Source organism: Corvus kubaryi, unplaced genomic scaffold (assembly GCF_017639235.1).
Source record: "Corvus kubaryi isolate FWS band 111438036 unplaced genomic scaffold, C.kubaryi_AGA036_p1.0 133, whole genome shotgun sequence".
NCBI classification, from domain to species: Eukaryota; Metazoa; Chordata; class Aves; order Passeriformes; family Corvidae; genus Corvus; species Corvus kubaryi.
Window position 1 is genome coordinate 7,005,438 of NW_024580667.1, and position 12,828 is coordinate 7,018,265.

Consider the following 12,828-nt stretch of genomic DNA (forward strand, 5'->3'; position numbering starts at 1 on the left):
AGCTAATGGGGATAACTTTATTATACACTGCCTTGGTCCTAGATAAAAAAAATTAGTAAATAATGCACCACCATCATGAATGCATAGTTATTTTACACATTTGGTATTTCTAAAACTGCCCAGAAGTATTCTTTCTGCTGTTGTCAGCAGTGTTTGTAAAGGACTTTCTGTACAAATTCAGCAAATCATCTAGTGAGCTAAACCTCACCTCCAGGTTAATGACTGCTCAACCTAGCCCTACATTTGCTAAAGGAGAGGGGGACAAAGTGCAACTTCATATTCCCCAAACAAGTAGATAACAATCAGGATCTAGTGACAGTTTTAAGACTCCTGAAATCAGCAGCCAAGATATGGAGCAGAGTGGCATACCTCAGCTTTCACTTGGCACTCAGGAGCTCTTCATCCCTCACAACAGAAATCAATTGACCGCTTGTTTCTTATTTGTGAAATTGTTAGTGCCATAATTTGATAGTGACATCCATTTGAGTTTATGGACTTACAGCAGTGGGGTTGAATAACACCATATTTTCCTGTGGACTACATGCTCAGTGGAGTTTATGACAGTAGTAGAATCATAGAGTATCAAATGAGTTTATGGAGTTTATGACAGTAGTAGAATCATAGAGTATCAAATCCAGCTCCTGATCCTGTGCTGGACACACCAAGAATCACTAGAGCATTGTCCAAATGCTTCTTGAACTCTGTCAGTCTTGGTGCTGTGACCACTTTCCCTGGGGAGTCTGTTCCAGTGGTCAGCCACCCTCCGGATGAAAAACCTTTTCCTGATATCCAACCTAAACAACTTTCCCAAATCTTCCTCTGTTACCCAGTTACAAACCTCTGGTCCAGCTTACTTCCAGGTGAATGGTGGAGCTACTGCTATAGATGGGCTATTTTTTGTGCAAGAAGAGGTGTAAGGCTGTGCAGTGTATGTACACCCTGGAAAGTATACACTCAGCCCAGGGCAGCCTTGACAGTGCTTAACAGGTTTAACCTTGCACTCCATCTGTACAAATCTCTTGCAGTCAGGCTTGACATTAGTACTGTTTGAGTAGAGAAAGGTAGATTTCTACCCCAGAGTGACACACAGATTCAGAGTAGAAAGTCTGAATTTTAGTCCTGAGCTTTTACTGCATCACCATTTTTTCCACTTATTAGTAGAAAGCACAAGAAATCTTGGCTACAGTGATGTGATAATCCTTGAATTTGAACATTTTTCCTAGTCAGCGTTTTTGTATTTGAAGTGCCTTTTGAAATGTAAATTATGCACTGAAGTCATCAGTGTATACCAGGCAAAGAGTGAAAAATTGAAATAAAGCCTTTATATACAGACAAGTATATATTTATGTACATTGCACATACACAGTTAAACTGTTCTATGGAGGTGGCTGTTGAATTAAATTTCTATTAGAAAAAAAGTATTTGAAGTTACACAGAAGATGTTAAGAAGATTTTACTTCTGACAATGAAGAATCTAACAATTAGGATTAAATATAATTTTAAGGGATTCTCATTTTAATGCTCTTGATATTATAAGTAATACAAATGGTGTTGTATGTGATTTCTACTAATGTGCAACTCCTTCTGTCATCTGGTTTTCTACTGAGACATATTTATAGTAAGTAGAATAAATTAATTACAGAACCTTGTAATACAAGGATGTAATTCCATCTAGTAAAAACCCCTGAAGTGGAACCTTGAGATGTTTGCTATGTAAGGGAAGCAAAGCATAGGTAAGTAGACTTTGCTTCTGTGTCAAAGCTTTTCCCTAGGGGTAATGTCCAAAAATAAGAAAGATTGTTTTATTCTTCAACAGCTTGTTTTACGAGGCTTTTTTTTTGCTAGCACAGAAAGGAGTAGGATTCCTTCTACCTTTCATCTCCTTCCCTTTCTTTTGTGTACATATGTCTCCAAATGAGCAGCATGTTTTCTTCTGCACTAATTTTAACCAAGCTGAATACCTGCTTGGCTATTTTTTAAGTATGTAGAGCCATAAATTTTGAATTTTAAACACATCTTTTAAAATAATCTCGATCTACTTATTTGACCTTGTATTGTTAAGGGAAGAATGAAAGTAAGATTTCTCTAAGAAATATAAGGAAGATCTTGGTGTGGGTGTAGTATTTTTATCTGTGTTTACAGAGCACGATGTGCTTAGTCAGCTATTTCTTTCTTCTACAATTAAGCACCACTTTCATAATAATTTCAGTCCATTCTGTACTGCAGAAGCCTCATTAGGATCAGTATGGTTCTTTCCTGGTGCTGGAATGTTCCTGTGACAGTCACCAGATTCACCTGGGACTGAAAAAGACATAATCAGGGCCCAGAGAACTAAAAGAATACCTTACCACAGCTTAATCGAAAACAACTGTTCTTCCCTAGTTAAACAACTTAGCATGTCTTTTCCCTCAGTGATTTGGGAGGAATTAGTTGAATGAGAATTCTGTATTGATCCCCAGGAGCTGGCAGAGGACTGAGAGCCTTTTTTAAACTACTCTAGGGATTTTCTTTTTCAAAAAATCAAGCTGGCTGTCATCTTGTAAATGGAACTATACAGCCTTCCCCCTTTCAGAAAGGGGAAGTTGCTTAAGATTAAAGAGCTTCTTTTCTGTCATTACTTTATCCTCCAGGGACCACTGCTTTGTGTTTCCTTGTTACAGGAGGAAGGGGATAAAGTATCTGTGGAGAACCAATTGCAGAAGCATCCATTGCAGTTAGCTTGTTACTCTGGCAAGCAAGGAGGAATTTTCAAGACTTTCTTTAGTGCTGGAGGCAAAGCACTGGGAATCTCAAAATCTTTTTGTGAAAATCTGAGTCAGTGCTTTTTTCTACTTATAAGTAAGTTTGTACCCTGGAACTGCAGTTCTGCAAACTCTAAGCAAAATGTAATGATACTTTGAAATTATTGGTTATTTGTCCAAGCAGTGTTAGAAATAGTAATGATCTCTTACAGCCATGGTGGGTCATGGGCCATGACTGGGATTGGAGTGTCAGGTTTGTCTTTCAGGGAGACACTGCCATTTCTTTTTGGTTCCTGCCTAAACTGCCATTTTCTCTTGTATATCTGGCAAGCAGATCTGAAGAGTTGGAGAAAAAAATGTGTTGCTAGGCTGGAATTCCCTGAGATGCCAGCCACAAAGTAAGGTGGGAACTATGATTAATAAGGGTGGGGAATTAAATCCCTTTCAGTCCCTGTTGTAAATCTGCACTTCTTGGTCGTTCCTTATTGCTCTTAAGATCACCTCATTTTTTTCTTGTGAAAACTGAGTTGGTTTTTGTGCTTAATATTAATAGTCATAGAAGACATACTTCATTCTAACAAAGAAGATCAGTATTGAAAAAAATTAATTAATGTTATTCCAGAACAAGCCTTGCCCTGCCCCTTCTTCTCTTATGTGTTGCTCACAGCCTTCCTCAAGATTCTTTCCTGCTTCAATTTGCTTTTCTGTAAATTTAATGAAACAGTAAATGATGCCACAGTCCAAACTATAGCTATTTATTTTGCTTTGAGGAAAAGTGAAAACCTGCTTGGAAGATTTATTTCCAAATTCCAAACTCCCTGATTTTATGGGCAAATTAAAAGATCTACATTAAATTCAACACAAGCCTGTTTTACATAACATTTAAAATTCTCATTGTGAATCCTGGACAATTTTCCTAGAAAGTGTTCTCAGGCTTTTCTTTATGACACAGAAAAAGCTATAGACTCCAGAGGCCGCAGTTGCAGAAAGAACTAGGCCAAATGTACATAACTCAAAAAATTTTCCTGGACTTAATGTCTCATAGTGCCTGATTAATGTTTTTGTATAACATAATGTGGTGATAAAGACCCTAACACTTATTGCTGTAAACACACCTATGAAGTCAGTATGTGCTAACTAACACGACTGTGTGTGCAGGTTTAAAAGATGGGCAGCTCCATCCTGCTGCCCAGCTCTTGATGCTAATAAAGCACCCAAAGCTCTCTTCTGTGATAGAACACTGAAAAGATTTATAGTTGTGAATTTTCATACCAAAGTGGGTCTCTCTAAAACATCAAGCATGAGTTACAAAAAATTTACCTAGTGAAATATGCAACATGAATATTCTGTAGAGTTTTGTGCAACACTTTTCTTTGGTTAGTTTATCTATAAACAAGTAAAATATGCCTTATTAAATAGTTAGGTCACAGTAGCAGTGGCAAAGTATGGACATTTTAATCAAGTCTCTTTTAATATACCTGACAGTTCAATTTACAGGTATTAACTAAAAATATCTCTAGCTGGGACACTTAATAACTAAAAGTTAATTGTAACTGCTTTGAAATATCACCTTTTTCTCTTCATAATTTGGTATTCCTGAAATCTAACTATAGTTCTTTAGGATTGTAACTGCACATTGTTCTGCAAGAAAGTAAAAGTTACTGTACTCAAATCAGAGGAGAATTGAACATGTTAATTATAATACTAAACAGAGCTCTAATATCTCAATGTAAACTTTTAATGAATGAGTAAACAAACATAATACTGTTATGACTGAATTAAAGACTATCTAAATACACATATATTCTACTAATTACTTTCTTTACTGTGAGTGAAGAAAGACTGTCAAACTGAACATGTCAGTTTTAAATTAACCTTATTTCTGAGTTCCATTTCATTTATTTTATTCTGTGAATAATTCTTACTGTCCAGTAGGACTGACATATGGACTATATGAAAGATCAGAGCATCATAATATGTGAGCTTCTTTTCTCTGATAAACAGGCCATGTCTGTTCAGGTTCTATTGATTCTTGCTGTAGTGCTGTATCCCCAAAGACTAGATTTCTGTTTAGCTTCTGTGTTCTAAAACAAAACAAAACAAAAAAGGTCTTTGAAGTATGAGATAACTAAAGACAGAAACTGCATTAAAATTACCTGTTATAGTCTTACTCTGCATAACCTTAGTCAGTTTCAATTATATTCTGTTTTTTTCCTCCTGGTTGCTGAGCAATAGGATGTGCAATGCAGACTCTCCACTCCCCAGAAAGATTTATGGAGGCCTTTGCAACAGTAGCTGACCATGTCACATTGTACAAATCTGGCCTCTAGCCTCACCTCAGCACCAGTTTCTTTGAATTAATAACTTGCTTGCATAATTTGAGCTACCTTCACACAAATTTTATTCCTTGAGATCAGTGATGAACAGATAGGATGATATGTTTGGGATTCTTTACTAGACCCAGACTCAGAGTATCCTGAGTTGGAAGGGACTCACAAGGATCATTGAGTCCAACTTGCGGCCCTGCACAGGGCAGTCCTAGAGTCACACCATGTGCCTGAGTGTTGTCCTTGAGCTTTGTCAGGCTTGGTGCTGTGACCACTGCCCTGGGAGCTTGTTCCACTGCCTGACCACCCTCTGGGTGAAGAACTGTTTCCTAAGATCCAACCTAAACCTCCCCTGTATGGGACAGCCACAGTTTGTGCTTCTGAGAACTTCAGGACTCATAATTGTTTTCTGGAAGATATTCCATCCAGCCATTAGAAACTTTCCTAAGTGAGTTGGATCAAGTGGTAGAATATAACCTGTTCTCTACTGCATGTTACTCATACTAGAGGTAACTTTCTGATACTGGCCCTAGTAGGCATCTGTACATTGTTTAAATTCTCCATATTGCAATCATATGCATTAGCCAAAATGTCTTTTGCTATTTATTCATGAAGAACTTCTAGCTTGATAAATTTTACTTGACAATGTTGAAGGTTTTTTGTTATTCACAAAACTAATAGATATAATATGCTGAACATCTATTTTTTGTAAATTAGTGTGTATAATTAGTGTATCTATAGATATGGAGAATATATATTTGTATATATATGTTTATATAAATATAATCCCTCATAAACATGCCACTTAGGTTTTTTTAGATTTTAGGTGGTAGTAGTTGCCATTGTTATGGTAACCTTCACCATTCATCTTCTTTTTCACAAAATGCATTTTCTTTTTCCTGTTTATTCTGGACATTGCAAATACTTTTTTTCATTACAGTAAATCATTATTCACAGAAGTCAAAGGTAAAAAGCAAGCTTTCAAATGCCACTACTGTGAAAATACTTACTAATTTTAATGATACTGGAAAATACACTTTCTTAGTATAGATTTTTGTTTTTCTATTGTACTAACAGATGTCAAAATTATTTAAGGTGTTTTTTTTAAACACAGAAAAGGCACTGTAAGGTATTTTATCTAAACAGGCTCTTTATGACCTAAAAATATTTTCTCCTTGGCAGCAGGATGATGTACACTCTCCTCTATCAATATAGTTTTCTCTGCTTTTCCATTCCTATAAGGTCTGTAAGTCATCAACATATTCGTTTCAGAGAAACAGAACTACTTACTATCTGCTACTCTTACAATAAGATCTAGTAACTGTGACTTGGATCTAGGTTTCTCATCTCAAATGAATTTTCCAAATTAAAGGGAAAAGGAGTTTAAAATGAAATTTTATTATAAACTTAAAAAAAACCCCAAACAGCAATCACATATTTAAAAGGTTTTTAACTGACTGAAAAGCTGTAAAAGATAAAAAAAGACCTAGTGCAAGTACAGGCATCAGTACTTTAAGAAGATAATGCTAAGTGCTCTGTTATTACTATAATTTTCAGTGAAACGAGGAAGCCAAATTTTCCAGTATATATATTTCTGTACACACCTACCACACCTTAAACAGGATAAATAACATCTTTCAGGCTCAGGGACTCAACAGCCAGCATTAACTGGTATCATCAGTTTTCTGTTATTCTTCCTGCTCTAAAGCCCCCATTGTAGGGGGATTTCAAGACAGGCAGTGGAAACATAAAATTGAACAGGGCAGTTTTGGAGGATAAAACATGTTATTACAGTTTGAACTAAGAACTCTGTCATTGGAAATCATAGGATTTAAGCACTTCATAGTAATTACAGGGGAATACTGAGGGGACATCCTGTAATATATACTTTGCATTACACATACTTATGCTCTGTGCCACAAATACACTGAAATTAATTTTTTTATTCATGAATTATGATGGTAATTTGAGGAATTTCTGAGAACTGGTTTCCCCCAATTGGATATGATTTTCCAGCTGTCTATAATTCAGGGTCTTTCACCTATCTCTGTGTCCAGGCTGTGGAAATTATCCTTGAGCCTTGTCCCAGACTGAATCTGAAGCAGATCCTGGGAGCCAGAATTGCCTGCCGGATTTCACTGGTGTTGACTTAGAATCTGTCCATGAGTATTTTGTTTGGGTTGGGATCAGCTGCTTGCTGTGCTCTGTCTCACACCAAAGAGTGCTCTGGATTTAGTTCAGATGAAAACCAGGTGGAAGAGGTTCTCTCCAGCAGCCCATCCAGTGTGCTCCAGCAGTTAATGGACCCTCGGTCAGTGGGATGTGGATGTAGCTGGGCAGTCCAGGCAGTCTAACAACCCTTTGTAGGCTGTATCCTCTGTGCTGGCTGCCCCACCTTCCAGCCACCATCCTGTTACAGGAACTGGGACACTGAAGGACAGTAGAAATGCTTGCTCAGTGTGTTGTGCAAACAGCAGCACACAGGTCTTTTGGGGCTTCTGGCTCTGGAGAACTCCAGAAGAGATGTTTGAGAGTGTCAAGGCACAGCAAGGCTGGGGTGAGGGGCTGCAAGCAGGGGCCTCTCCCAAAGTTCCCACTGTACCTGAAGGTAGAGAGCAGAGCTGGTCTGGCTGCAGTGAGCAAGGTGTGGAGAGACTTAACAGAGTAGCCCAGGTCAAGGTCTGAGTTTAAAAATGGCCCTGAAGCCCTGGGCGGAAACCCCAGATGAGATTTCTTGCAGTCATTTCTCACTAAAGCCTGATGACAGTTCATGCTGCTGTGCCACATCAGAGCTGGCCTTAAGCAGGTCAGAGGGCCTGGGCTGGGGGAAGGAGGAGAACATCACCCTGACAGTCAGAAGTCAATGCGATTTTTCACTCATATTTAATTTTATCAGACGGTTGCCACCATAGGGTGGGTATTCCTAACACGCTGCAGTAGTCTGGCTGGAAGTGCAGTGTATGCTGTCACCCACTGTGAGGATGAAATGTGTACAGTACCCTTCACATGCAGGCATTCCATAAAATTTCCATAAAATTGAGCCACTGTTTGTTCCACGTAAAATGCTTGATTTGGCGTTTCCTTATCATGTTTTTTATAGTTACACTTCATTTCTATGAAATGAAATTTGTGGTTTTATTACCAATTCCATGGATATTTTTAATGTGTAAGAGAGTTGCAAAATATGCTACTCTTTTGCTGAGGTCACACTTAATCAAGTATTTCTTTATTTTCTCTAGGGCAAAGGTGTTACCTACATTTAATCCAGGTGTCTAGGCAAAGTTCTCTAAAATACATGATTGCATCTCTGTTCTGATAAAGGAAAATTTTGTAGGAAATAAAGAATTGAAATTTTGAAGTTCATATGCATAATAAATAGTTGTGTTTAGTGTAGAAAAAAAATGTGTTTTATAAATTATGTGGAGTGTTTCTATTTAAACTATTGATGCACAGCATCCATTAGAATCCAATGGATTTACTGTATAATTATTAATTGTAAAATTAATAAACAAATAAGTTTATTGTTCTCTCATGTATAATAAAAATGGATTTGTATATGCCTAAAAGCCAACAAAAATTGACACGACCTTGCTTTTTCATAGCCAATTTAATTGTAATTTTCTTTGATGTAGAGATGGACACTGAATGATATGATATCAGTAACTAGGGCAAGAAGAATAATACAATCAATACAATTCAAGATATCAAAATATTTCTAATGTAATTGTAATGTAGAACGTTTTTAATTTATGTAATTCTGCAGAACCTACTTTCTGCAAAGAAGAGAGAAATTAAATTTTGAATTGATGGATGGCATTGCTACAGTTGTTTTGGTCACAGTTTATTTTTTATTTCTGATCATTTGGTAGTTTATGGGTGAAAGACAGGGTGCAAAGCTGTGAATAGAATATGTACAGCTAAGTGTTGTCCCAGAACAGATGCACAGCAAAACCTGAGATCAGGATCTAGATGTAGCAGTGTCTAAAATGAGATAATCACTTTGAGTCCAAATGCAGAGAGGATATTGAAATTAAATATAAATTAAGAACACATATGAATTCTGTGAAATCAAATGAAAACATCAAAACCTCTGAAAATGGGTTAGCTGTTTCTTTAAGCAATTTAATTGTAGAAGTTGCTTGACAAAACCAAGTTTTCCTGTTTTGTTATCTGTAAGAACGGCCTTAAGTATTAAAGTTAATGCTCTCACATTTTAATACATAATTATTTATACTACTTTGATGTTTTGTATATTTTTTACAAGGTGCTAATTGCGCTGAATTAAGCTGACAAAACTGCATAATTTGTGGGTTAATATTAGCATAATCCTACAGTATAGTTTAGCAACAGTATAGAAATGAGGTTTACGGAATGTTTTTCCAATATGAGCAATAAAATGCATGTTTCTTACGATAACAATTTCCATGACATAAGCCATGTCTTTTAGGAAAGTGTATAAATAATAGGGTTCTTTTTCTGTGGGTCTATTGATTGTGAAGTTTTACTAAACCAGAATGTATCACAAAAGTGGGTTTCATATTTTATCAAGGAATGTTATCAAAATATCAAGGAATTAATCAAAACATAGATGCAGAATTAAGATTTGGTTTACAAGAACAAACCAATAACCTTTTGTACCCCATCTTATGTGTGTGTCTTTCCTGTTTTCCTTTCACCTTTGCATGGCTTCTTAAAAACACCAGTCTTGTGACACAGAACATCAAGTGTATTCCCATTATATAGAGTTCCACTGACAGTATATCCAAATTGTCATTTGTAAATCCATGTGCAATATCATGCACAAGGCTACCAAAGAATATTAAATTTTACTTATAGCAAGTCAGGTCCAAGGGTTCAGAAGAGTAGAAGGAAGGAAGCCGCCAATATTTTTATGACCATGTAAATTGTGCTACATATTACCTCAGCAGTTGTCTTTGGGTACTTTTTTCTTTCTTGCTCTCCAGAGGGAAAATAAATCCATTATGTACTAACATGATAAAATGCAATTGCTCCCACAAGCCACCGCTTAACATGGTCCCTGTTGGAGTGTCAGTACATATACGAAAAATTTGGGCCAGTGTGACAGTGTTTTTTCACTCATCAACCCAAACAAACTCGAGATAGAGGAATAAAGCTGACTTAGTGTGTCAGAGCTCATGTACAATGCTTATATGCTTTCTAGAGTGTACAAGTCATATATTCTCATCCAGAACCTCCTGCTTGGCTTCGGGGTGTCTGTTTGCACCTTATTATTGAGCACATGCTAAGAAAAACAGAGGACACATCAGAAAGGAAATACTGCCCATATTTCACACAATCACCTACTATCCACATTATTTTGGCTTATGCCTGTCTGAGGGAAAGGGTTTGAGCAGATGAAGACACAGATGAATGGCTACACTAGGGAATTTTATCTCAATGACACATCTCTGGTGGCAAACAAGGGTGGATCCCTAGGTAAGGGTATATGAGGCCTTTAATTTTTCCATCCTCCAAATTGTGTACTTGGGGATTCCTGAGGCAGACATATGCTTTCTGAGTTTTCATAGTCCTCAGAGTATTGCTCTCTTATGAATTTATTCTCCATTCTGCTGTGCCAAGCCTTCAGCAATTTAGCTGTTCAGCATTGGTAATTAATTAGCCTTCTCCTTTTGTGGGTTTTGAACTTACCACCTGGTAACAGGATTGCACATGGTAAAACAAGCAAACAAACAAACAAAACCCTCTTTGTTTTTAAGGTTTTAAAAGCTATTTGAAGTAGTCCTGTGTGTAAGCAGATGTAATTCACAGATTCAGCAAGGGAAGCTTTCACTCAGGTATACTCAGGAGAGGTGTCCCATAACTTCCCAGAGCAGGAAGCTGCTTGACAATGTTCCAATGGACCCCCACCTGCCACTGCAGAAAAAATTACATTTTCTCTTATAATTGTAACAGTATTTAATCACTGCAAGAGCCTTGGATTTTAGTGGCTTTGCCTGTTGATAAATTCTTTTTTTTAACTGATGTTTTATATTGGCTTATACTGAGTGTAACAAGGTGTTTTTAGACAAGAGCAATAAGCACTGGTGTTGAAACTTTTAAGCTTTAAATATGCATATCTTCTTGTTGCAACTTTTTGTTTTTCTTCTTCTTACAACTCTTATTTCCCAGAGCAAAGGAGGAATGTAGAGTGATGGGAGATTCAGTTTGCAAGTTCTGGAATGCAAATTCAATGATACTAATATCAACACCTACTGAATTTTTTTACATTGAAGCTTCTGATAAGCTTTGTCATGCTGAGAATAGTAATTTTTCTTTGTGAGGAACAGGAGAAAAATATTTTAATGTACTGTCCAAAATAAGAGACCATTCTGGACCAAAAGAAATGGAATTTTAATTTTATTTTCTAGGTGAAATTTTTAAAGTAAATTTATTTTTCCTTGTAATTCTGAGTAAGTTAGTTATAAAAAAACCCTGTTATAATATGCCTATCAATTATGGTTTGACTAATTTTGAACAATAAAATATGATAAGCATGATAAATGATCACAGTCATTTTAATAAGTTAGATGACTGACTACAGTATTTAATCAGGTCAATAGTCTGCTTATATTTTCTTCTAAAAAATGAAAAATCATCAGTAAAATGGAAAATATTATCTGTATTCCCTGAGAGTAATGTCATTTTGTTTGGTGAATTAAACTCCTTAACATTCAAATAATCATATAGTTTGCCCATACAGAACCAGATTATCTCCTAGAGAAATAATTGAGCATCTTTGTTTTTATCCTTTAAGTACACCCTAAAATCTATTATAATCCTGTAAAGGAGGATTGTGAAACTAAACAACAGTAGCACATTTAATGATGATCTTCTAACAAAGCATTCTGGCTAATCTCTGATTAGTGATTACATTTCCACACCAATCTAACACACAGGATAACTGAATTTCTTAAGACTTAGGCTATCTGCAAAACCCCCTTATAATTCTGTCTTCATTTCATTCCTTTAGTATTTGGCAGTGGCCAAGTCAAACAGCTGTTGAAGAAGATCAATCAGTCACTTTAGGCAAAACCAGGTCAGGTCTTCCCAATGTGCCAGAAGTACTTACCTGGTCTTTTTGTAGTGGACTGTAGACTTGCAGACATGGTAGTAATACTTTTCATCCTTTTTTACTGTTCAAAACCCTATTTTTCTAATATTCTATTTTTTTTTTCAATCATCCTTGTTTTTCAGGACTTTTTATTCTTTTTTTGCATAACTATATTTATAAAATACTCAAAGTGAAACATATAGAAAAAAGTTTTTAATGAAGTGTCCCTTTGCACAATGCAAGTGGAAATTCACTTGAAGACCATTGCATTTTCTTGAGAAGGAATTTAAAATTGATAAAACTCTGTTTTGTGCTACATTTTCTTAAGGATAATTTCACTTCAGTGGTACTGCCATATTGCCATTTGATATAACTGTTATAAATGCTAATATATTATGCCATCAATATTACACCTACTTTAACCTGGGACATCCAACATTATTAGCTTTATTTTTTTTCTCTAGTCAATAAATAAAGTATCAATAGATTGTTATTTCATCTCCTTTTATACTTGCAGACGGTTTGACAAATCTTTGGAAAAGTGGCAGATTTTTCATTCTGACATGAAGAGATTTAATCATTGGCTAAGCGAAACTGAAGAGAAGCTGTCAAGAGCACAGATAGAAGCTGGAGACGTGGGGCTTGTGAAAACAAAGCAATTTATCCAGGTATGATTTGATTAGCCTAT

General features: G+C 36.2%; 1 protein-coding gene across 11 annotated transcripts in view; it reads left to right on the plus strand.

Moving 5' to 3' along the window:
• DMD (dystrophin) overlaps positions 1-12,828 on the plus strand; it is a 1,181,561-nt gene that overhangs the window by 616,595 nt on the left and 552,138 nt on the right. For all 11 annotated transcript variants that reach the window (XM_042035506.1, XM_042035543.1, XM_042035536.1 and 8 more), the window contains one exon: positions 12,658-12,808. In XM_042035506.1, the coding sequence (XP_041891440.1) occupies positions 12,658-12,808 (151 nt within the window). The remainder of the gene's footprint in view (positions 1-12,657; positions 12,809-12,828) is intronic.